At 42.6% G+C, this 24,840-nt stretch overlaps 1 protein-coding gene across 3 annotated transcripts in view; it reads right to left on the bottom strand.

The window, feature by feature from the left end:
• gpc5b (glypican 5b) overlaps positions 1-24,840 on the bottom strand; it is a 648,632-nt gene that overhangs the window by 180,133 nt on the left and 443,659 nt on the right. For all 3 annotated transcript variants that reach the window (XM_063046140.1, XM_063046141.1, XM_063046142.1), the window contains one exon: positions 2,363-2,516. In XM_063046140.1, the coding sequence (XP_062902210.1) occupies positions 2,363-2,516 (154 nt within the window). The remainder of the gene's footprint in view (positions 1-2,362; positions 2,517-24,840) is intronic.

The raw sequence follows: 24,840 nt of genomic DNA, 5'->3' as shown, positions 1-24,840 counted from the left end.
TATCTCACTACTTTTTTGCACTACTTATTTAAGTTAACTTTTTCATACATATACTGTACTTCACAGATTTTTAAATTATGTATTGCAATGTACTGCTGGTACATTACAACAAATTTCATGACATATGGTGGTGATATTAAACCTAATTCTGATTCTGATTCTAATTCTTGTGCATACACTGGTATTAGGGAGATCTATTGATACCCTGCACCCTTCATACCCACTACTCACACTCTGTCTCAGGCCTTTTGTTGATCTGAATCTTGAACTTCAGCTTCACATGTTCCTTTTCGATGAAACATTCAAAATAATTCAATACCAAATTACCTGCTCATCAAAGGCAAAGCTCAGTCTAGGTGGCAAGGTTGGTGGATTTAGTTAACGCTTCCATCAAATTCAGATTAATTGTTACATTAATTTATAGTCCATTTTTGGCTCTTGATTTCATTGGCAGAGATTTCGTTGATCATCCCATATCTCTTCATTTCAGAGAGGTTGGTATGATTTTTCAATTCACACTGCAAACAAAAATTCAGTACAGGTTCCTGCGACTTTCACCATTCAATCTGAACTTTCTAGTGTTCTTATTGTGACAAGGTTCCGGCTTATGGCTGGGCCTCATTAAAAGCTGGATCCTCCATATCATACCTTACTGTCTGTTGGTCCAACAATCAACCTGTCAGAGGGTCCAGCAGCATCTCTGGGAAAAAGTACTGCCGATGCTTCAGATCAAACCCCTGCATTTGGACTCATCAACATATCAGGTCAAAACACTACATCATGACAGCAGGGATATTTACAGGCAATTATAAAGAAGTTGTTGGAAAAGATTCTGAGGGATAGGATCTATCTAACATGGAAAGACAGATTAATCAAAGATAGAATGATGCAAGCTTGATTCAGTGATTTATTGGCGGACACAGCAGGAGAGTTGCACGGCCTCTGTCATAGCGAGGACTTGGCCTCAAGCCGCACTGTTGCCTGTTTACAGCTGTCCAGAAGACAGGCATCAGATTCAGGAGTGCCAGAGGTGGTGTGGCGCAGCGTCCAAGCTGGAGCTGGTGCTGCCCCCCAGTGCTTGCTCGGCAGAAGACAAGCCATATTGTGTTCGACTGCAGACTACTGCAACATTCATCAGCTCAGGAACTTGGACTATACTTTTTAGTGTGATTTTATTTTCTTGCTACCTTATATGTGCTTGCTATCTTATGCGTGCTATATGTGCTGTGTATGACTGTTGTTTCTGTGTTTTGCACCTTTGCCCTGGAACTTGAACTTGAACTATTGATATCCTATGTTGAGGCTTACCTCTTATTGGGGCTCTGATGTCTAGGCTTCCAATTGCTAGGGTTCTAGTGGCTACTATTTAAGCTCATGGCCCGCTGGATCTCTGAGTTCTGTTGTTGCTCCAACCATTGGGACTCAAGTCTCTAGACTTGGCTTCATAACTATTGGGGATTCAGTTACATGATCTATTGGCTGCTAGATCTATGTTACATGGTATGGTGTCCATTGGATAGAATTTATCCAATTCACATCTAGCTGTGTTCATGCTGCTAAATCTTATCTCAGTGTGAAGATAGAGAACTGCCTTGTGAGATGGTCCTCAGATCCTCAGGTTTGGCTGTGTCTTTTAAAAGGGTAAGGTTTAACACTGTAGATCACACATCGGGGTAGAGAGTGGGCCAAACTAATTTTGTCCCATCAGTTGCCCACCATAATGGCAACATGCTGCCGACTCATTAAAATAATTCTTAATTAAAAACATACAATTTGTCAGGTGATTGCACCTTTATAATTATTGCGAAATACCCTGTCCATCAGTAAAACAGAGCAACACTACCTGCAGCAATAGTATGAAGCCACACACCCTCATTCTGTGTTTTGAATGAACATGATCACAAAATACACTTCTCCAGTGAAGAAGCAACAATCACGATAACAGATTCTACGTCCAACCTTTCCAATACATTCACAAAGAGCCAGTGGTTGTGGAACAAGACTCCATGTATGACATATTGCAAGTGAAGGGAAACTTTGAAGTGCCAAACATCTCATTCCTGACCTCGACATGTTCTGCTTAGAACTTCAAATACTTCAAACAGAACTGCAAGTGTTTGCTGACTAACATATAGATATGAAATATCGTTTACGATTCCCAGACCCCATGGTGGTCAGAGGCTACCCTGCTGTTATGGTATTCATGTGAAATATGAGAGAGCTTCCTTTCTGATAATGCACTCAACAACTGCTTGCTTGACATTCAGTAGTTTTGTAAGTATCCGACTAACTCCAGAGGAGAGCCTTAGACTTCACTGCACATCATTTAGAACAATCTACTTGTTCGAAAGATGCCACTCACGTGTATTCTTCTGCCTTCCCGGTGCTCCACTTCCAGATCCTGTGCACCCATCTTCATCGTCGCACTCTCCACTTGACTCAGTGTCCTCACCCTCACCACTGCCGCCTTGACTCGAGGACCATTGTGCTGCCTTGGTTGATTTGCTGTGCTGCATCTGAGATAAAACAGGAGGTATAGTCAGGCAGAGGAGCAAAGTTCGCTCTGACTTACAACTGCTTAGTATTAAACTCCATACATCTTTTTTAAGTTTGGCTCCCAGGCATAAGCATCACCAATAGTCCATCCTGTAGAAGCCCTGGCAAGAAAGCTCACCGGCACTCCCAGTTCCTCGGGAGGCTAAAGAAACTTGGCATGTCCCCATTGACTTTTACCAATTCTTACTAATACACCATAGAAAGTATCCTAATCTGGAGGAATCATGGCTTGGGATAGCAATACCTCTGCCCAGGACCCCACAGAACCACAGAGAGATGTGGACAGAACTCAGCACATCATGGAAACCAGCCTCCCCTACACAGAGTTTGTCCACACTTCTTGTTGCCTCAGAAAGCAGCCAGCACAATCAACGATCCCACCCAGCCCGAACATTCTCTCTTTTTACCTCTTCCATTTGGCAGAAGATACAAAAGCCTGAAAGCATGTCCCACCAGGATCAAGAACAGCTTCTGTCTGACTGTTTTAAGATACTGAATGGTCCCCTATTATAGTAAAATGGACTCTCATCCTCACAATCTACCTTGTTATGACCTTGCACCTTACGTCTACCTGCACTGCTCTTTTTGGTAACTGTTGACACTTTATTCTGCATTCTGTTATTCTTTAACCTCGTACCACTTCAGGGCTCTGTGTGATGATTTGATCTGTTTGAACAAAAATAAATTTTAAAGATTAGCTTTATTTGTCTCATGTACATCGAAACATTAAAACGTACAGTGAAATGCATTGTTTGAAGATGTGTTGGAGGCAGTCTGCAAGTGTCGCTATGCTTCCGGCGCCAACACAGAATGCCCACAACTTACTCATTCTGATTGTAGGTCTTTGGAATATGGGAGGAAACTGGAGCATCTGGAGGAGAATGTACGAACTCCTTACAGACAGCAGTGGGAATTGATGATTACTGGTGCCGTAAAGTGTCACATTAACCACTACACCTCTGAGCTAAATCAATTCCAATTCAACACCATCTTCAACTCACTGAAAACATCACTTTAACCAAATTTCTCTTGCCTGCATGTAATGTCCTGGTTAAGATTTCTGCTATTATGCAGTTGGTATTTCATTTCTGCAGTTTCTGCAAAAACAGTGCGTCCTGCTGGTAGAATGCTTTGGTTTCGGCTGTAAATAAAAGCCCTAGCTGTTCTGCTTAGGAATGTTGTACTAGCCAATCAGGGTGGTGGAATTGGGAGACGGTTCTGGAGAGAGTGGGGTGGAGAGAGATTTGCAAAGGACAGTGTGTTTGGCGGGTCTTTTGGGCAGGAGCTGCGGAGAGGACCAGAGGGAAGATAGCTGAGGATGCCAAGAGAAGGGGTGTCTCCGATGCACAAAGTGCTTTGTGCAGATGAATCGCTCCAAGGAGGAAGGGCCAATGCTCCCTCGAGAGAGCCAGTTTGTTCGAGGTGGATTTCAAGTGAAGTTCAGAATGTGGTGTGTACCTTGGGCTTAGCGTGTGATTAAAGACAACTCCAGGATGACCTCCAACTGTACATGCATGTTTAGACTGGGTGAACTGTAATGGGCCCTTTTATTTTATTTTTCCTTTTCTCTTTCCTACTAACTGTTCCATAAAGCTGAAATTTGTAAATATACTTTCATTATAATGTTATGCAGTGTACAATCGACAATTGTGTATGAGCAGTATTTACACAGCATTAGTTCAAATTGAGGTTTCTTTAATCAGAACATCACAACGCTCCTGTTTGGTTGAAACTCAGATCATACGTATATCGTTTATGAAAGGTGGCCTTTTCACTTCGAAGTCCCATGGCTGTTAGAAGAGCCAGTTGATGAGCCAAGTTTACATACGAGCCCGGAGATGGGTGTACATGTGTAATAACTTGCAACAAATCCCATGTATTCACTGACTTACACTGGCATGTATTATATGATTTTAAATTCAAAGTCGGGTGTCACATCTCACCATCCCTAAGGCTAAGAGCACTACCTGACATGCAATTCTGGCTTTTGATACGTGCCTTGGGCATCCTGCGTACTCGTTAAATGCCATTAGTATATCTGAAATTCTGCCAATCTACATCTTTTTCCGAATTCTCTACTTTAAGGTGTTCCTTACTGACCATATGTTTAATGAACTATATTGAAATCTTATTGCTTGGTGTGTTGTCAATCCTCCTGTGCGCCTGCTTAGAAGCCTTCTGCAATGCTGGAGGAGATATTTCAATTCAAAGTTGTTTTTATACCACCAACAAGCAAATGTTAATATCACAACTACGTTCAGAAAGATTGATTTGAAGTACCTTTATTCACGAGGGCAGAAGGTGTAAGCTAAGTATTTGCTGGCAACGCTAACAAAGATATTGGAAAAGATTCTGAGTGGACAGAATCAATCTGCACTTGGAAAGGCAGGAATTAATCAATAATAGCATCACTTTGGAAGGGGGAAGATCCTGCTAGACTAAATTGACTGAATTTATCGAGGAGTTAACAAAATGTTTTGGTAAAGACTGTGCAGTTTATATAGCCTGCTTGAACTTCACTAAGACCTTTGGTAAAGTCCCACATGCTGTTCTGCTATTCTTAGGCTACAGGGTGATATTGATAAGTTAGTAAGATGGAAAAAGCAATTGCATATGCAGTTTAATCGTGTTATTGTAAGGGGATGCACTTTAGGAATTATAATAAGGAAGAACATCCACAGTAATTGGTTGGGCTCTAGGAACTAAGAGACCTTGATGTACAAATCCCAATTCTGAGACTGGAAGCACAGGTGGATGAGGTGCTGATGGTGGCAAATGGAATACTTGCTTTCATTAGCCAGGGCACAGAATGTAAGAACAAGGAGGTTATGGTGCACCAATATAAAACGTTGTTTCAGCCAGAGCTGGAATGTTATGATTCTGGTCGTGGCTCTAAAGGAAAGAAGTGTTTGCACTGGAGAGGGTTCAGAGGAGATATTGCTAGGATGAACTATCTCTGTTTGAGGAGAGATTGGATAGGCTGGGGTTAGTTTCCTTGGAGCAGAGAAAGCTGAAGAGGAAGCCAACAGAGGCATAGAAAATTATGAGGAACGCTGACAGAGTAGACAGCTGGAAGTTATTCCCTGGAACAGAGGTTTAGGGAGGATCTGTGGACAAACTTTTCTCACCCAGAGGGTAGTTGCAATCTGGAATGCACTGCTGGAGTGGTGGTGAAGGTAGGCACTCTCACAACATTTAATAAGTATCTATACAAATACTTGAATTACTAAGGCAGAGAAGGCTACTGACCAAGTGCCGGTAAACAGGGTTAGAACAGATTGGTACTTGAGGGTAAACATGTACATAGTACGCTGTAGAACTAACTAGAACTAACTTCTGTGCTGTATAACTTTGGGGCTCTGTTAGAACTCCTTTGAGTTAAAGGCATTGAATCATTTACTAGGAGAGATTGGTGTATGAAGGCTCTGGAAGGGTTGCCCCAGTGTCTATAAAAGCTCTACTGCCCTGCAGTCTCATGTTACCTTTGGTCACAGTGAACAGTGGAGCACTGAGGACTGTGGTAGAACAGAGGGATCTGGGTCCATTATTCATTGAAAGTGACAACACAGGTAGATAGGGTCGTAAAGAAAGCTTTTGGCACTTTGGCCTTCATAAATCAATGCATTGAGTACAGGAGATGGGATGTTATGTTGAAGTTGTAGAAGACAGTGGTGAGACCTAATTTAGAGTATTGTGTGCAGTTTTGGTCACCTACCTACAAGAAAGATGTAAATAAGATTGAAAGTGTACAGAGAAAATTTACAAGGAACTTGCTGGGTCTGGAGGACTTAGTTATAAGATTGAATAGGTTATAATCAGTAGGTCACCTTATTCTTCAGAACAACAGGAGATTAAGTGGGGTTTAGATAGGGTAAATGCAAGCAGGCTTCTTCTACTGATGTTGGGTGGGACTACAACCAGTGGTCATGGCATAAGTGTGAAAGGTGAGAAGTTTAAGGGGAACATGAGGGGAAACTTCTTCACTCAGTGGGTCGTGAGAGTCTGGAATGCGCCGTCAGCACAAATGGTCCATGCAAGCTCGATTTCAACATCTAAGCAAAGTTTGGGTATGTACATGGATAATAGGGGTGTGGAGAGCTATGGTCCCAATGCAGGTCGATGGGAGTAGGCAGGTTAAATAGATCAGCATGGATTGGACAGGCTGAAGAGCCTGTTTCTGTGCTGTATTTTTCTATGACTCTATGACTGTCTGTTCAGTACTTAAACTTCAAGTGTTTGACTCATGACTTGAACTCATGCTTGGCACAAAAAGATCTCCTCTTATTCGATCGTAGCAATAAATTCATGCCCTGTGTAACTGTGCCTTGGAAGAGACCCAGTGGAAGCAAAGGCCTAGTAGCTGTCGAAGCATTCAGTTGTTCAGTATTGAGAGTGCGTTAGAGTATGAAGACATGGATTGGGGGAGGTGGATGGGAGGAGTGCCACTAGCTGACATTTAGTCCAAGTCTCTAACTTGTCACTGAAGCCATTGAGCCTTCACACTTTTGATTTTAATTTAGTGTAGACATGAGAGTATCAGCTCTATACTGCACAGCTTCAATAAAAGTTACACTGCATATAGGGAGATGACATGATATAAAACACATCTAACCCAGAGCATAGGGAGCAGGACAGAGCATTCTGTTCTACTCAACTTCCAATAAGCAACAGTACTTGCATAGATCTTTGTCCAAATGAAGTGATTTTTGAAGTTAGAAATAAGTTTACATGAAGATTATTGATCACTACCATGTGATTCTGCTGCTTTTTACACTAGTTCAACTAATTCACAACAAGCCCTTTATATAGGTTCATTATCCAAAACTGGAACTCACTCTTAGCCATTCATTATTTCACTTATAAGCCTTGTGAATGAGATTACACCCCATCCCATGACTCATTCCCTGATGCACAGATTCTCCTGAGGTTATGGCAGGGTTCAATTCCTTTGACTGCTCATAACCCAGACAGTTCACAAGTCAGAAATGTGGCAAACCAAATACTCCAGAGCAGAAAATGCCTGTGGTCCTACAGGAACCGGCAAATCTATCCCATGAGTTTTCCCAGTGCTTGTTCATATGTGTAGGCTGTATGTACAGTATTTGGGACTTAGTAAACTGGGGTGGAACTGTATATTTGAACCCTTCAGCTACCTTCTAGATCTAACCCACCTCCACAGATCCTTGATTCTATAAACCTCCTGGATAAAGCTCACTCTGTAGCTTCTGGAAAGGGAAACCTGCTTTGTAAACATCCCGCAAAGACAAATCATCAGAGTCCTGATGAACAATCTTGGCCCAAATCATCGACTTTTTATTCCCTTCCAGAGATGCTGCCTGACCTGCTGAGTTCCCCCAGTATTCTGTGTGTGTTACTCCAAACCATTAACCTCATTTCTTTCTCTGCAGATGGTACCTGACCAATGATTTTCTATATTCTATGTTTTTAATTCAGAGTTCTAGCACCTCTCATAGTTTACATCTGAATCCGGTGTATTCATTTTTAACTTTAAGTTGCAGATATTCTGAAGGGGATTACAGAGGGAAAGAGAAATGGATATATTGAATAGTGAAATGGATATCAAATCAAAGTGGGGTGTTTCACTGATACTTTGATAACAACACTAAACCAGGAATAGAGAATGTCAATCAACAATGTAGTAAAGGACAGGACAATACATCAAAGGTGAAATCTTCAGTATTATTTAGTTTGAGACTAAATGTTACTTTGAGTTTACTGGAAGCCTGCAAGTCAAAGTAAATGCTATAGATGTGATCAAGAGTTTCAGTTGTTGTTCAGACTAAACATCAGAATGGACAGCAAATGCAGGGGCGGTGCTAAGGTAGTGCTAGCTGGTGCTATAGCCCCAGCAGAAATTGCAATAGCACCAGCGTAGCAGCACCAAGAAATTAACTGAAATTTCACATGCAAATTGCAGCCGCTTTGCTTTCTCTGTATAGTTTTGCATACAGCTTGTTTCTCCAGTTGATCTAGTGAAACAGCGCCCCCAATTACCATAGCACCCACGCAGCAATAAAGTTATAAACTTTGTCAGATCCACTCTACACTTCTGCTTATTCGTTCATTGTCAGTGTCTCGCCGTTGCTGTCCTCAGATCAGTTAAGCTGATCGAAGATCACGTAAGGTGGTGATGTCACTCACTCTCACTGACGCGTGAGATTGATAGTATATATCTAGGTGCAGATTTGTGGTCTCGCGAGACTAACGGATGCCCCACACACACACATTGTGCTTTTACAAGCTAGCATGGGCCTGGCACGTGCATTATTTTGGAGGTGTGAAAAATGGATCGATTTTTAGTGAGAAAACGACCTCGTCCAGAAGAATCAGTGGTGTCTCAGCCTGAGCTTGTCTTAATATAAAGTGATATGCAGAAAGAAGTAAGTGAGGATGAGGACGACAGCATTTCATCAAAGGAGTGTGAGGGCGAAGTAGAGGAACCAGAAACGAAGCGGGATTCCAAAGAGAACGTGGATGAAGCTGCTCTTAGTGTTAGCGGGAATACTGTTAGCAATGTTAGCCAGCAGCCTGAGGAAGGACCCCGTCAGCCAGCATTGAAAAAGTACCCTTCGCTGCTTGCAACAGTTTGGCAAGCAGCAAAGGAGTTTTATTTGTGGCTGGTTTGACTGACTGGAATATTCGATCACGAAAGATACTACGTTCTGCTTCATATGCAGGCATTTCCTGTGTGGAGGACATGGGTTCCATTCTGAGTCTACCTTCACTGTCACCGGTTACCGCAACTGGTGGAAAGCTACAACAGCTTTCAAAACCCACCATGTAAGTGCAGCTCATAAGTTTGCTATGGAGGCACGAGCTGAATTCAGATTGAGAAAACAAGATGGTTCAAGACTGGGAAATATGATTGACAAAGGACATGCAAAGATTGTCCAAGAACATCGTGAGTATATGAGAGCTGTGGTTGAGTCTCTAGCAAGGACAGACAGTGAATGACACAGTGGAATTTCTAGCTCCAATGAGACCCTACCGCGATGCATTTATAGATTTATACAAACTAATCTGTATATCACTGACTCTACCTGTGAAATCTGCTTCATGCAAATGGAGTTTCTGTTGCCTCAGACACCTCAAAAACTACCTAAGGAATAGCTGCAGCAATGCTCAGAACAGCAACTTGGCCCTGTTGGCCATAAACAGCCAGAGGAACAAAGCACTTGACATTCAGAAAATCACTGATGCTTTCACCACCAGTCACAACAACAGACGGATTGTGCTTCTCTGAAAACAACAATGGTGAGTGCAGTTGATTTTTTTAAATTTGGGTCTAGACTAATGCTGATTATTATTATTACTTTGTGCTGGATACCCCATAGTCCTTATGTTTCCTGCAAATCCTAAACTATTACATTTACTGCTATTAAGCCTATTGGTTTTGCTAAGACTTCCAAGCGGTGATTCTGTTGATTTTTGTTATAAATTCAGTAGCCGAATTAATTGAGGTATTGCATGGTCAGATTACAATTTGTCCAACTCCTGGTAAAGCCTTGCATCTGTTGTTTGCCTTATTTGACATTAATAACGGTGTATCTTTTGGCATTGTCTGTCCATGTAATGCGAACAGCAGTGGACATTGTGGGTTAGTGTAGTGTTTTTCAGTTGAAAAGCACGTATTTGATGCTGATTGCGGGATTGGTGTGTGATTCACGTCGTGCGCTATGGGTCGGATGTTCTGTTGGTTTGTTTGTTTATGCTCTGTGTTGCCTGGATTGTCTCTCATGCTGTTGACACTGTCACAGTTCACTTCTATACTATATTTATCAATTGCTGTTGCTTGTGAATCATCAGAGGCATTTGTAGTAGGCACATAATGCTTGAAACTGACTTTCGAATGCCACGCGTCTGGCCTTGCGAATACATATTACCACAGGGTACATCCCTCAGCACCATCACTGAATAATTCTGCCCCACTGTAGCACCAGCAAGAAAAAACCTCTGACACCGCCACTGAGCAAATGTGATCTAAGTGACTGTGACCATGGAATGATTGTTGGTGCCAGAAACTGCTGATCTCCTGGGAATTTCACACACAACAATCTCTACAGAGTTTACAGAGAATGGTGCAAAAACAGCAACAAAAAAAATCGAGTAAGCAGCAGTTCTGTGGGTGAAAACATCTTGTAATAAGACAGGACAGAGGAGAATGTCCAAAATAGTTCAAGCTGACAGGAAGGTGACAATAACTTAAATAAGAATGCTTTCCAACAGTGGTGTGCAGAAGAGCATCTCTGAATGCACAACACATCAATCCTTGAAGTGGATGGGCTACAGTAGCAGAAGACCACGGACATATACTCTGTGGCTACTTTATTATATACCAAATAAAGTGGCCACTTGAATGCATATTTAATATCTATTAAAGTTCAGCCACATCAACAGGCCCTTTGGAACATATGTACATTGACACTTGAGCACTATGGTGTTTCCCTACTAATCATTTGCTCCACTTGTCCCTCTTTCTGACTAAAGCTTCTTTTGTAATTTATCATCTTTTTTCATTCCTCCTCTTCTCTGGTACAAGACAACCCTACATTGCAATAACCCACTTCGTATCAAAAATGCATTAAAAACCCAACCATGGATGAAGAGACGTGCAGAAAAGATCATAAAATCATTTTGGTTTGGACTTAAGGAAAACCCAACCTCTTCACAAACCTTTTCCCAGCTGTACCCTCATCCCATTCTACCTTTCATTTAAACTTGTTATTTGACATCTTTGGAGAGAGGTGTCGAACACTTTCACTTTTCTCTCCAACAATGTATCTGATTGCCACAAACCCCTTCGTACATTTGGTTCTGAGTTCAGAGGAAGGGGTTTGGCTGAGATTAGCTACAATGCTGATTTTTAAAGAACAGGGTTTCCCTCACTCCATTGTTGGTGATGCCTTGACCCATATCCCCTCCTTTGCCCGATCCTTTTCCTGTAACAGTGATAGAGTCCCTCTTGTCCTTATCTACCATCCCATCAGTCTCTGCATCCAACACATTATCCTATGCAACTTCTGGCATCTCCAAAGGGATTCTACTACTAAACATATTTTGAATGGCTTGTCATATGAAGAGCGTTTGATGGCTCTGGGCCTGTATTCACTGGAATTCAGAAGAATGAGGGGTGACCTCATTGAGTTCTATCGAATGATGAAAGGTCAAAGGAATGGTGATAGAGTGGATATTGAAAAGATGTTTCTTATGGTGGGAGAGGCTAAAGCCAGAGGACACAGTCTCAGAACAGAGGAGTGTCCTTATAGAATGGAGATGAGGAGCAATTTCTTTAGCCAGAGAGTGGTGAATCTGTGGAATTTTTTTGCCACAGGCAGCTGTGGAGGCCAAACCTTTATGTGTATTTAAAGCAGAAGTTGATAGATTCTTGATTGGTCAGGGTATGAAGGGATACAAGGAGAAGGCAAAAGATTGGGACTGAGAGGAAAATTGGATCAGCCTTGATTAAAAGAGCAGAGCAGAGTTGATGGGCCAAATGGCCTAATTCTGCTCCTATATTGTATCGTCTTTCTCTCCAGTCCCGAAAAAGGGTCTTGGCCTGAAATGTTGACTGCTTACTCCTTTCCATAGATGCTGCCTGACCTGCTGAGTTCCTCCAGCATTGTGTGTGTGTGTTGCTTTGGATTTCCAGCACCCGCAGCTTTCTTGTGTTTGCTGAATTTTAGTGTTATTTTAGTAAAACTCCGACCTGAAATGACAAAAGCCTTTGGCCGATTTAGATATAAATGCCCTTATTCAGGGATTGGTGGGGGGGCGGGGCGTGCAGTACGATAGCATAGAGATTAGCGCAGCGCTTTACAGTGCCAGCTGTAAGATCGAGGTTCAATTCTCACTACTGCCTGTATGGAGTTTGTATGTTCTCTCTGTGACCATGTGGGTGTCCTTTGGGTGCTCTGGTTTCTTCCCACAGTCCAAAGACATGCAGGTTAGTTAATTGTTGGAGCCAGAAGCATGACAATACTTGAGGGCTGCCCCCAGCTCATCTCGAACTATGTTGAACGTTGATACAAAACATTTCTCTGTTTGTTTTGATGTATGTGCGATAAATAAAGCTAATCTTTAATCTTCTCCCTCTGTGCCTGAATCTAATTCCAATTCCAGCTTTAATTAACACCACCGCAAATATATGTCCACAGCTCTTGTGTACCATTCCCAAGCTAACATCTCATTGAACAAAATGAGAGCTGGCGTCTGCTTGTAAATGAATTTTAAAGTAACCTGCCCCTTGTGTAACTGTTTTTGGGTACAGTCACTGATGGTAATTATCTATATTCACTCCTCATGAAGTACAATTCCGATATTACACCATCCACCTTTTCAGAAAGCCTGATGGCTCAACACCCAGCTCACTGTACACTTACTTCTGCTCTCTATTAAAACACACCTGGGCCCTGATTCCTGCACTGCCACGCTCCCTCTAAACTTACTGAGTTCAATGGATAAGAAATGATAGGAAGTTATGCTGGAGCATGAATAGGAGTAACATTCAATAACACTGAGTGTGCGAGATTATTGCATTACCGTCCCCCACTCCCTGACCATTCTCAGAATTGCCGAGGTTGCCTTTGCTTCTCTTGTTGTTACTCCCTGTCCTGTGACATTGACCCTGCTCCCAGTGCCTCTCATCCCCCTTCTCTAATGCTAGCTTTCCCTTTCAAGATTGCGTCAACAACGCTACCACAAGCGACATTCTCTAGATGGTCTTTGAAACTCTTTCTATCACTTCTACTTTTTCTTTTAAATGTGTTTCAGGTGGTGTTGGAGCCTCTGATCTACAGTTTGATGGTGTGTTTTCAGGCCGATTGAGCAATCTGGCGCTTTGCTGTCTCCGAGAAGGTTCTGGGAGGCGAGCGGCCTCGAGGCCAAGAAGCTTAGAGATGGGGTACAAGGCCATGATCAACTCCATTTCTCGCTCATCTCGCTGATCAAAGCATCAAGGAAGATTGAGAACATCAAGGCCAGTGTGGAAGCCAACTGAGTGGTCAGTACTGTCTACCAGCCTCTCACTAGCTGCCGCCAGAGGAAGGTGTCTGGCTGTGGCGGTCTCTCTCCCTCTGCTCCGAAGCGAAGGCCCCTGCATTTGAATGATCTCTCTCTCTCTCCCTCAATGCTGTCGGAGGACGGTACCGAAGTTCTGGGTCTGTGGTTTGTGGAATGGACTGTAGTTCCTGGTCACTCTGTTTTCTGTTGCTATTTTGGGTGACATTGAGTTGCGGCAGCCTGCAGATAATATACACCGAGCTGATCTAAATGTGGTCTCTTTTGATTTTGTGTTTTATAATTTCTGTTTTCACTTGCTCTTTCTTGTTGCTGTTTGCGCAATTTGTTTTTTTTTGCGCTTTGGGCGGGTTGATGGCTTTTTTCTTTGAAAGGCTTCCACGGTTTTCTTTGTTTCCTGGCTGTCTGTGGAGAAGCTGAATCTCACGGGTGTATATTGCATACATATTTTGATAATAAATGTACTTTAAATCCTTTGAACTCTGTAGAACACTCCCCACTCTGATCACAATTTTTGCAAACAATTTCTCCCTCCTTCTCAATACGTTGTGCCCTTGTCCAATAGTCACATTCTCCATCCCCATGACAATCTCTGCCTCTCATTGATATTCTCCATCATGCCGTCCCATTCTCACTTTCCCCCGCTATATTGGTTGGTTGTTCTGAACCCTCACCATTCAACATGACACCAGCTGCAGAGTCTGGGTTAGCACTTGACCATACCGCCCTCTGCTGGCAGAAGATGAGGTAGCTGAAATATAAAACCTGCTGCTTCAGAATTTTCACCTGAAGAGTTGGATGGCCTGGAATCTAAGATCACTATACCAAGCCAAAGAGATATCAGGCTGAATCCCAAAATAGCTTTCAATGGAAAGAGCCAGAAATTCACAGGAGATTAGACTGGAACCATAGAGATGGAACAATCAAAACTTGGCACTGTAGACTGCTTCCTCAGGATGGATGAGAAGGTCTATGGTTCCTGTACTGACCTACAGTAGAACACAGAAACAGGCCAGAAATGGTGTCCATTTCACCCTGTTGTATCAATCCCATTTATGCATATTCGGTCGAATGCTATCAACGCTGGGGTATTGCCAGGATTTGTACTTTTCAGACTGTTGAGATCAGCTCCTAGTTTAATCCCTCATCTCTGCTGTGGTGGACTCGGTGTGTCAGGCTGAGAGGAGTGCTAAAATTAACTGGGCTTCCCCCTGCTGATCTCTGCTCATCAAAGACTGTGGATGTCAAGTGAGGAAACTCAAAATTCCCTGGTCCGTTTGTGACTGTCGAGCTCTTCATGCACAGCATACAAGCTCACAGGTGAGATGTTGAGTGGTGCGGTGGGTGTGCTTATCCAGGATTTGGTGTGAGCTATTGGAATAAGGGGAAGTAAACATGATGGATGCTTGCGGTTCAGCATCTGAAGTGATTATAAATGGCTTGGTGGCATAGACATTAGAGCTTGGCACAGCAATACAAGATATTCTGCCCAGTTTATATCCTCAGCACAAATGCACCATCAAGTTTTTAGCTCACCCCTTTCCATCATATAATGCCCAGTTGAGCCTTTAAGAACCAGGCAGTCACATGAAACACAAAATATCCCCTTGGAGCTGAGCATGTGTGGACTAGTCAATAGGACAGTCTAAAGAAGTTCCAGAGGGCACACCATCACCATCAGCAATAAGCCCTCGCAGATGTACTGTACTTCAGACCTCCAAACTTTGTTCCAGTCATTCAACACAGAAGCAACAACATGCACAGAAATACAGCTAATTAGCAATGAACGTGAAGCAAAGTCCAAACAAACATTTATCAAAAGCCTAGAAATGACTATTGGTTCAGGAGACCTCATATTGAAAGCAGACCACACACAGGCAGCATACACAGCTGCTTTCATCTCACAGATGGCTGTGGGGCTTCAAATCAATCTAAACAGTAGCATTCTATTCTAGATCATCTGATAAATGTGGCTGAGGGTGAAAATGAATTTTCTGTCATCTGAGCAGCAGCCAGGAATGGTCTTGGAGGGTATCCAAGTCATGCAATCGTCTACTTCAGAAGCCAGGCCAAGCCAGGCATATGGAGTGAGGAATGCCTCTCCAGTGCACACTCTTTGGATCATAGCAGGAATCCAGCTGTGATAATAATCAGGCTGATGTCACTAATCCTCCCAAATGTCTCTGGCATAATGTACAGTACAAAGGCAATGTGGGCACTTAGCTGAAAGACCCTGTTTCATAAGGCAGGGTAGGGGTGGTGATGAACTCCTTCAGAGCTGCTCCTCCTCCACTAATGTTACAACGACTTTTACCGTGGTATCGAGTTACACAGGTGGGAAATTCACCTCCGAGCTTTTGCACAGAGACGTCTGGCTGAGGGCCAATTCTCTGCAGCACCTCGTAAGAAAGTCTATGGTATTAGTAATAAACACAGACCCTTAGCCTCAATCCACATGCCACATGTAATCCACAGGTTGTATACTGTATGCAGAAATACATATTCACCTTTAAGTGTTTAACTAGTTCCCTGCCAGAGATTCCAGCAAAACATTCTCCTTATCCTGAGCTGGTGCTAACTCTATATCAACCTGCACATGATATCCAGGGCACCGGGCGACACTTGGGAGAGGAAAACATGGATTTCCATTCAAAGATGTTGGTGCCAACTGAACGTTAATTGATCACTGAAATGAGATTAGGCAAATCAGATATGGCATAAAACAGTCCTTTTCGTCCAGGGGTCCCCGACCATTTTTGCACCACGGACCGGTCGATGGGGGTGGGGGGCGGTGTTCAAGTAGGGTTAAACTCAACTCAACATGTCTTTTACAGTTAGGGTTGCCAACTTTCTCACTCCCAAATAAGGGACAAAAGTAGCAGTCAAATACGGGACACTTGTGTTTACCCTGATAAAGACTACCATGACCATGAAGCCTTGCCTGGGCACCTGTGTGTGCATGCGTGACGTGCGCATGCGTGTATGTGCCGTTTTTTTTCCACAAATCGGTTTTGGCTTATCATATCATTCCTGCTTTCACTATATGTTAGTATTATTTTAGGTTTTATGTGTGATTTGGTATGATTTGGTAGGTTATTTTTTGGGTCTGGGAATGCTCAAAAATTGTTCCCATATAAATTAATTGTAATTGCTTCTTTGCTTTACAACATTTTGGCACGAAAGGTTTCATAGGAATGCTTTACCTTAGCGGGGTAAATACGGGACAAGGAAAGTCCCGTATGGGACAAACCAATTTAGCCCAATATACAGGATGTCCTGGCAAATACGGGACAGTTGGCAACCCTATGTTCAAGTTCAACAGTGCGTGACAGGGAATGAGGAAAGGTGCAGCTGACTCATATCATTTCCTCAGGGCCTGGTAGCACATGCTTTGCAGCCCGGTACCAGTCCGCAGCCCAGTGGTTGGGGACTGCTGATTTAGTCCACTGACCCCTCGTAAACCATCACACACCCATGTTTATACTCATCCAACCGTAACTCATTTTATTCTCTTCACATGCCAAAAAACTCTCCTCAAATTCTACCACACACCTGCATGTCAGGGTCATTTTACAGTGGACAAGTAGCCTACAATATGCATGGCTTTGCAATATGGGAGGAAAGCAGAACACCCAGAGGAAACCCATATAGAAACAGGGAGAATGTGCAAACTATTTCCACCTTTAATATCTTTATTTTTCCCTTTCAGGTTTCTTTTGCAGACCCTGACCTGGAGTTACACGCAGGCTTCGGTTCTTTGCGGGAATGGGACCCGTTCTCGGGGTTCCATGACTGGTCGTTATTCAACATGCCAAGGGTTTGGCCTGAGAGTCTCGCTTGTGTTTGGAAGCCTAAGATCTCAGGGCTCCGGAGATGGGCAGGTCAAGGGTTCGTGTCACGGCAGGAGACTCATGTGTCGTCAGGGAGGCCGGAAAATCTTTCGCTGTGGGCCCGAAGATCCGAGGTCTTTGCGATCTTCGGACACAGAGCTCGAAAAGAGTGAACCAGTGGGTTGTTGTTATGTCTCCCGCTCACTATGAAAATGGAGGACACCGTCCTTGCCAGGGACAGAGAGAACCTGTGGTTTGTCGAGTGTTGGATGAAATGCAAAGCCCTTGGGGTAACTTTGGTCTGTGTCTTTGCTATTGCTTAGCACACGCTTGGGCTCGGTGATGGTACTGATGCACTTTTTTTTGCCGGTAGAGGGAGGGGGATCATTGCCTGCTGCCACTTACAGGAGGGGGGAACTGGGGAGGGACTTTGAGGTTCTCACGTTTAACTGTCATTCATTCTTTGGGGCACTTCTCTGTTTTCATGGACGGAAAAGCATTTCAGGATGCATATTGTATACATTTCTCTGACATAAAATTTGACCTTTGAACCTTTGACTCCACACAGACAGTGCGGGAGACAGCAACCTGGGTTGATGAAGCTGTGAGTTAGCATCTCTACCTGTTTGTGCCTACAGTCACCACTGTTCTGAGCAACGTACATCTACTGATGTACTGTGAGAGGCAAAACATGTCCTAAGTTCCCTTCATCTAATGCCATGGTTTGGCTAGGGAGAGTGGAGGAAATAATATCTATGCCTGGCCTAAACCAGAGGGCTGAGCATTCAGGCTGAGGGGGTTCTGTACAGATAGAGTCTCTGTTCTGTGAGATGGCTATCATCTCAGGGGGCTTAAATTATTCCATGGAACTGTTTTGGAAAAGAGCAGGAAACTAATCTCATACTCTCGAGACAAAATGCACTCCTTAACCAAAACCACACAGATAATAGATAAGCCATCCATCATCACACTGCTGTTTGTGGGAACTTGGCTGGAATTACTCCCACAATATAGTACTGACTCTTTTACAAAATATAGTTAATTGGCTTTGGGTTGTGAAAGGTGGTGTATAAATGTAGCTTTATTCTTTATTTTTTATGTTTTATTAACATTACGATGAGAGTTACTATATGGATGTCAGGCAAATGGATACAAATGGATTTCTATCTGCACTCATAAAATTTAAACCAAAGCCAAAGACAAATTTTATAAAGAACACCTATTAATGGTTTTACTGTTGTGCTTCCATCTCTCTCCATCCATTGCCTGATGGTTTAAGTACATTGTAAAGTCCATGGAGATCAGCCATACTGAGTTGTAAAGCGGCTGAAATGAGAAATCCATCACTGGCTTAACCTTCTAATAAAATGCACTGTGTGAAGTTGTTCACCTTCTGATAGAAGAAACTAGCAATTAGTTACTGGCTCAGGAAAACACTTAATGAGAACAAACAATAATATTAATTCACGACATTACACTGTCAATTTCCTCTTTCTGCACAGGAAAAAAACCCATCAATCTTCTGGTCAAGATGGTGGCTGTGTACAACGCTCCTTCGGTCAACATCTTCTGGATAGATCATGAAACCATATATTTCACTTCTTTTATGTCTTTTACATTTGTTTTTTGGCTTGAGTGTGATTTTGGAACTGTCGGAGCCTGTGGTTTGCATTTCAGAGATCACTTGGGTGTTTCAGCACTCTGCAGTCTCCGAGCGGATTCCAGGTGGCCGAGACAGTGTGCATGAACCTCGAGGCAAGAAGGCTGTGGGGCACGAGCCAATGTTTGACTCTATTTCGCCGATTAAAGCTTCCATTGTTCACCGATTAAAGCGATGAGGGAGATTGAAACATTAAGCCAAATGCAGCAGGTGGCTGCCTGCCTTTTGATCACTGGTGGGATCGCTCTGCTGCCAGAGTGGAGAGACTGCATTTTGATCGCTGGAGGGATCGCTCACTGCTGGAGAGGGAAAGGCCTGCCTCTGTGCCCGGAGAATGTTACCCAGATTTTCTGTGTTTTGAATAAGGACTTGGTCTATAGACTTTTTTTTCAGTCTTATTTTTTCACATTCTGTGTTTTTCACCTGATCTTTCTTGTTTTTTGTGTGCAGGGACAGGGGATTTGTGGGTTGGTGATCGCGCTGCCATTCTTTTGTTTCTTGGTTTTGTGTCTATCTAGAGAAGAGGAATTTCAGAGTTGTATACTTTGATAATAAATGAATCTTTGAACTTTGAAAAGCTCTGGTTACATAACGTCTTTCTTTGAGATGTTGTTGTCACATGAATGGGACCTCAGGCTGGCCTTGATGTATGAGTAGTTAGCCTGGGTGAGTGGTGAAGAGGAGTTGGTTGAGTGAGATGGGGTTGGTTAAGAAGGTATGAAATATTCCAGTTTTACAACTAAATTTTCACTGCACGTGTGTATACTTGCACTTGTGCACAATAAACTTAGCTTTGACTGAATGAACACACTGAGGTCTGAGACTAAGAAGAGGTACTGGGGCTCATGGTGCTGGCTAGGAACTGTGATACTGTAGGATGATGGGTTTGCGAGATTAATGTTAGCTGGTTTAATGGGATGCTGGACTTAGGTACATTCTAATTGTTTTGTTCTACAACCTACCACAATACTTGTTTAAAGGATGTGTGCTGGACTGCAGAATATGATGCTGGCTTGTTATCTATAATGTTGCACTACTGGAGTGAGATATTGGATTAGGAGAATCAAGGGTTGAGTAGGTGAGAAAGGTAGATGGCTAGGCAATTGGGATTTTGGGCAAGTGAGCTGGAGGCGTGGAATGCTTGAGCCGAGGGAGGGTGGTGAGGAATATTGATGAACAGAGTGACATTGCAGTTTAAGTCCATGGTTCTCTGAAAACAGTAACAGTGGTAGGTAGGATGCTGAAGAAGGCATGTGATAAGCTTATCTTCAGTCAATGCACAGAATACATACACTGAGACATTCAGTTGCAACTTTACTAAACACTAGTTAGGCTTGGAGAACTATCTACAATTCTGGTTGCCTCACTATAGGAAGGATGTAATCGTGGAAAGGAATTAGATTGGCTGGGCTCTTATTCCTTGGATTAAAGGCGGTTCAGAGATGACCTGAGACAGGCAGCTAACAGTACAAGAGGCATAGATCAGGTAGATAGTCAGAACCCTTTTCCCATCGTAGGAACAAAGGGCACAGGTTTAAAGTGAAAGGAGGCAGTTTTAAAGGGGATTTGTGGGGAATCCTCTACCTCCCCTCACAGCAAATTGTAGGCACTCCAGCTATGTGTAAAAAAATGACTTGTAAATATGCTTTAAACTATCACCCCTTACCTTAAAGCTGTGCCCTCTACTATTTGATACTTCCACCCTAGTACATAGACTATCTACCCTCCCTATACCTCTCAGAATTACATTCTCCACCACAGCCTGCTTGATGCGTTCACTCCTACTGTTTTGAAGGTGACCAACAGAACAAAGTACATTATACTGAAGGCCATAAGTAATAGGATCAAAATTAGTCCTCTCAGCCCACCAACTTGCTCTGCCATTCTATCATCATTGATCCATCATCTCTCTCAACCCTAATCCCCTGCCTTCTCCCTATAACCTTTAACACCCTGACTAACTACAAACTTAGCAACCTCTGCTTTAAATATACTCAATGACTTCACCTCCACACCTGTCTGTGGCAATGAATTCCACAGATTCACTAACTTCTGGCTAAAGAAATTCCTTTTCATCTCTGAGGCTGTGTCCTCTTGTCCTACACCCTCTATAGGAAACATCCGCTCCACATCCACTCTGTTTAGGTCTTTCAATTTTCAATAAGTTTCAGTGAGATTCCCCACTCAATCTTCTAAACTCCTGTGATCCAGAGCCATCAAATGCTCCTCACACATCAACCCTTTCATTCCTGGAATCATTCTAGTGAACCTCCTTTGAACCCTCTCCAATGCCAGCATATCTTTTCTTAGATAAGCGGTCCAAATCTGCTCATAATACTCCAAGTGTGGTCTAACTAATGCCTACAAAGACTCAACACATATTCTTGCTCTTATATTCTACTCCTCTCAAAATGAATGCTAACATTACACGTGCTTTCCTTTCCACTAACCTAGTCAGCATGTTAACCTTTAGAGAATCCTGCACAAGGACTTCCAAGTCCCTTTGCAACTTCTGATTTTTGAATTTTCTCCCCATTTAGAAAATAATCTATGTCTTTATTCCTTTTACCAAAGTGCATGGCCATACATTTCCCTACACTATATTCCATCTGCCTCTTATTTGCCCATTCTCCCAATCTGTCCAAGTCCTTCTGCAGACTCCCTGCTTCCAAAACAGTGCCTGCCCTCTACCTATCTTTGTATCATCTGCAAACTTGGCCACAAAACCATCAATTCCGAAATCTAAATCATTGACATATAACATGAAAAGAAGCAGTGCTAACACCATCCCCTGCAGAACATCACTTGTCACTGGCAGCCAACCAGAATAAGCCTCCTTTATTCCGACTCTTTGCCTTCTGTCAATTTGCCAAAATTCTATCCATGCTAATATCTTTCCTGTAATACCACAGGCTCTTATCTTGTTAAGCAGCCACATGTGTGGCACTTTGTCAAAGGCTTTTTGAAAATCCGAATAAACAACATCCACTGACTCTCCTTTGTCTATCCTATCTGTTAGTTCTTCAAAGAATTCCAACAGATTTGTCAGGCAAATCTGTCCCCTTAAGGAAACCATGCTGACTTTGGCCCAGTTTATCATGTGCCTTCAAGTACACCGAAACCTCATTCTTAGTAATAGATTCCAACATCTTCCCAGCCACTGAAGCAAGGCTAACTGGCGTAGGATTTCCTCTCATCTGTCTCCCTCCCTTCGAGAAGACTGGAGCTTCTTAATATTTAACCTTCAGTGTTGGTCAGATTCTACATGACTGACCACTCCTCCTAGCAGAGTCACTGGAAGGGAAAATGATTTTCTTCCCCATTGCCCAAGGACAAGGGAGGGAATGACTATAGATCTTTCCAAGGCAGATCAACTGATCAATGTAGAACAGAGAGGACTGATCATTAGAGTATTAATAAATGTGCTAATTTCTTTTGCAAAGCTGACAATGATTTCTTCAGCACTTGAACCTTAGTGAACTCCCATTAGTACAGCCACAAAATGCAAACCTGCTAATTAAAGTTTACAACACGCCAGCTGAATAGGAACAGCATAATATTTTTTTCATTAGTAACACTGCTTCCTTTGCAGGTATAGTCCCTTTTGCTGAATTGTACTTTTTAGTTTTTAGTTAACTGAATTCAATTAATTAACACGACTCTGCAGTAATAAAATGAAGACCATTTTATGCCTGGGTTTATGACCATGAGTATCATTTAAAGAGGGAGTCTCACCACTCTGCTAAACCTACCAATTAAACATAGTCAGGATTAACCAGCACGTGACCTTGGTACTCCAGCATTCCATAGTTTAAAACTTGCAACATGCAAAAGCTCCAGAGTGCTGCCTCAGCTATGTGGCCAGCGTTCATGCAGTTCCCTAGACCCTGAGAGAAGTTCCATTCACACAGCCATAAAATGTAGGGGACCTGACATTTCTACCCCCTTTCAACTTTACTTTGCATTTCCCACTTCCACTGCCTCCAATAACGGCTAGTGTCCTTCAGAAGGAGAGTAGACCACTAGAGTTTGAGAGCTGTTTCAAACTATTATCAAGGAGAATCTATTTCCATTAGCAGATTAAAGAGGTTTGGCATGTCACCAAATACTTAAACTTTACATGTTCTGCTGACTGGTTGCATCATGATCTGGTACGGCAACTCGCATACACTGAAACTTCAGAAGCTACAGAGAGTAGCAGACATAGTTGAATACATGATGGGCAGATCTCTCTCCACCATCAGAAATACCTATATGTCGTGCTGCCTCAAGGCTACCACCAAAAAATCCCTCACATTCTGACCTTGCTATCTACTCACAGCTACCACTGGGCAGGAGAAACAGAAGCCTGAAATACCACAGCACCAGGTCCAAGAACAACTACTTCCCTTCAACCATTCAGTTCTTGAACCAATCACTACCTCAGTGTAGCAACATTATGAATGCTTTGATCACTTTACACTACTATTTTTTGTTCAAATAGTGTTCTTGCTTTTAAAAGTTGTTTTTTTTCTTGTGAATGCAGCTGATCTGATGCCATATCCCTTTGAAGCTGCTGCAAATAAGTTTATCATTGGACTTACGCAAACTTGTACTTGCACAAGTGATTTTGAATTTGAGTTTGAAAGACAGTAACTGGAGATCACATGATGAGTGGTCTAAGAAACAGGAGTTGGAATTGATTCCCAATTCTATGCATTCATTGCACAATACAGTAACACATGCATATTGAGCCTAAAGTGCACATGCATATGCTTAACACATGCACCTGAAGATGAGTGTCCAACTCTAGCATATTTCCTATAAATGTGGAGAATTCTATAAGCAAGAATGCCTTGCCTGAAATGAAACACAAGAAGAGTAGGAGAATGGGATTAACAAGACAATTACCTGTCAGTCCACCTAGGTGCTATGCCTGAATGAACTTCTGGGCAACAACTTTAATTTCATAATTAAAGAAAAGGGAAAATTAAAACCACAGTTATATATCGGTCCTCTGCTTATAATTGAGCAGAATCTTGGCTCCGAAATAAACTGCTGTCAGGAAGAGTTAATGAGCTTGAGTGTGGATCTAGACACCCAGAAAAGGATCAAACATCAGCATCATTGTGATGATGAAGAGCTTCATAGAAATGTGCAACAGGAATAGCAAGGACATTTGGCCCATTACACCAATTCTAAAACCATAAAGCTGCTTACTCCCCATGACCAAAGCTATCTCTACCTACAAGTCCAATGCCCCTTTGAAAGCTCTCTTTTAGTTTGTGCATTCCTGATTGTGACACCAGTGGGAGAGTGTTTAAGATAAATACTGAATGTGGCTTCAAAAGTACATGGGAGAAAATCAGATGAAAAGGTTCAATGAAAGACTGCAGTAAAGTATTTGCACCAATGGCACTGTATTATTTGTCAATGGATGGAATTTGCATATCCTGGCAATGTCACTGAGCATCTCCCTTTAACTCCCTGTTGGTGAAGCTCAGATATGTTGGGAGGGTAACTGGATTGTTTTAGAAGATATGGATCAATAAGTCATAAATTTATAACACTTTGAACATAAAATTTATCCTGCACTGTATTATCATGAATGTAATAGCCAGACAGGCAACACTGCAAAGTTTATGATCTCAACAGTTCTCTCAAGGTGTAACTGCAAAGTGTGCAAATCTGTAAAGTCAATGCATTAATTGAAGACAATGAGTGCAACTAAATGCATAGCTGGGCCTCTTAAAGAGGATGTTCTCACTGGGTCATCTG

Source organism: Mobula hypostoma, chromosome 4, assembly GCF_963921235.1.
Source record: "Mobula hypostoma chromosome 4, sMobHyp1.1, whole genome shotgun sequence".
In the NCBI taxonomy this organism is placed as follows: Eukaryota; Metazoa; Chordata; class Chondrichthyes; order Myliobatiformes; family Myliobatidae; genus Mobula; species Mobula hypostoma.
The sequence above is the reverse complement of the archived record's forward strand: the minus strand, read 5'-3'. Positions and strand labels throughout refer to the sequence as shown.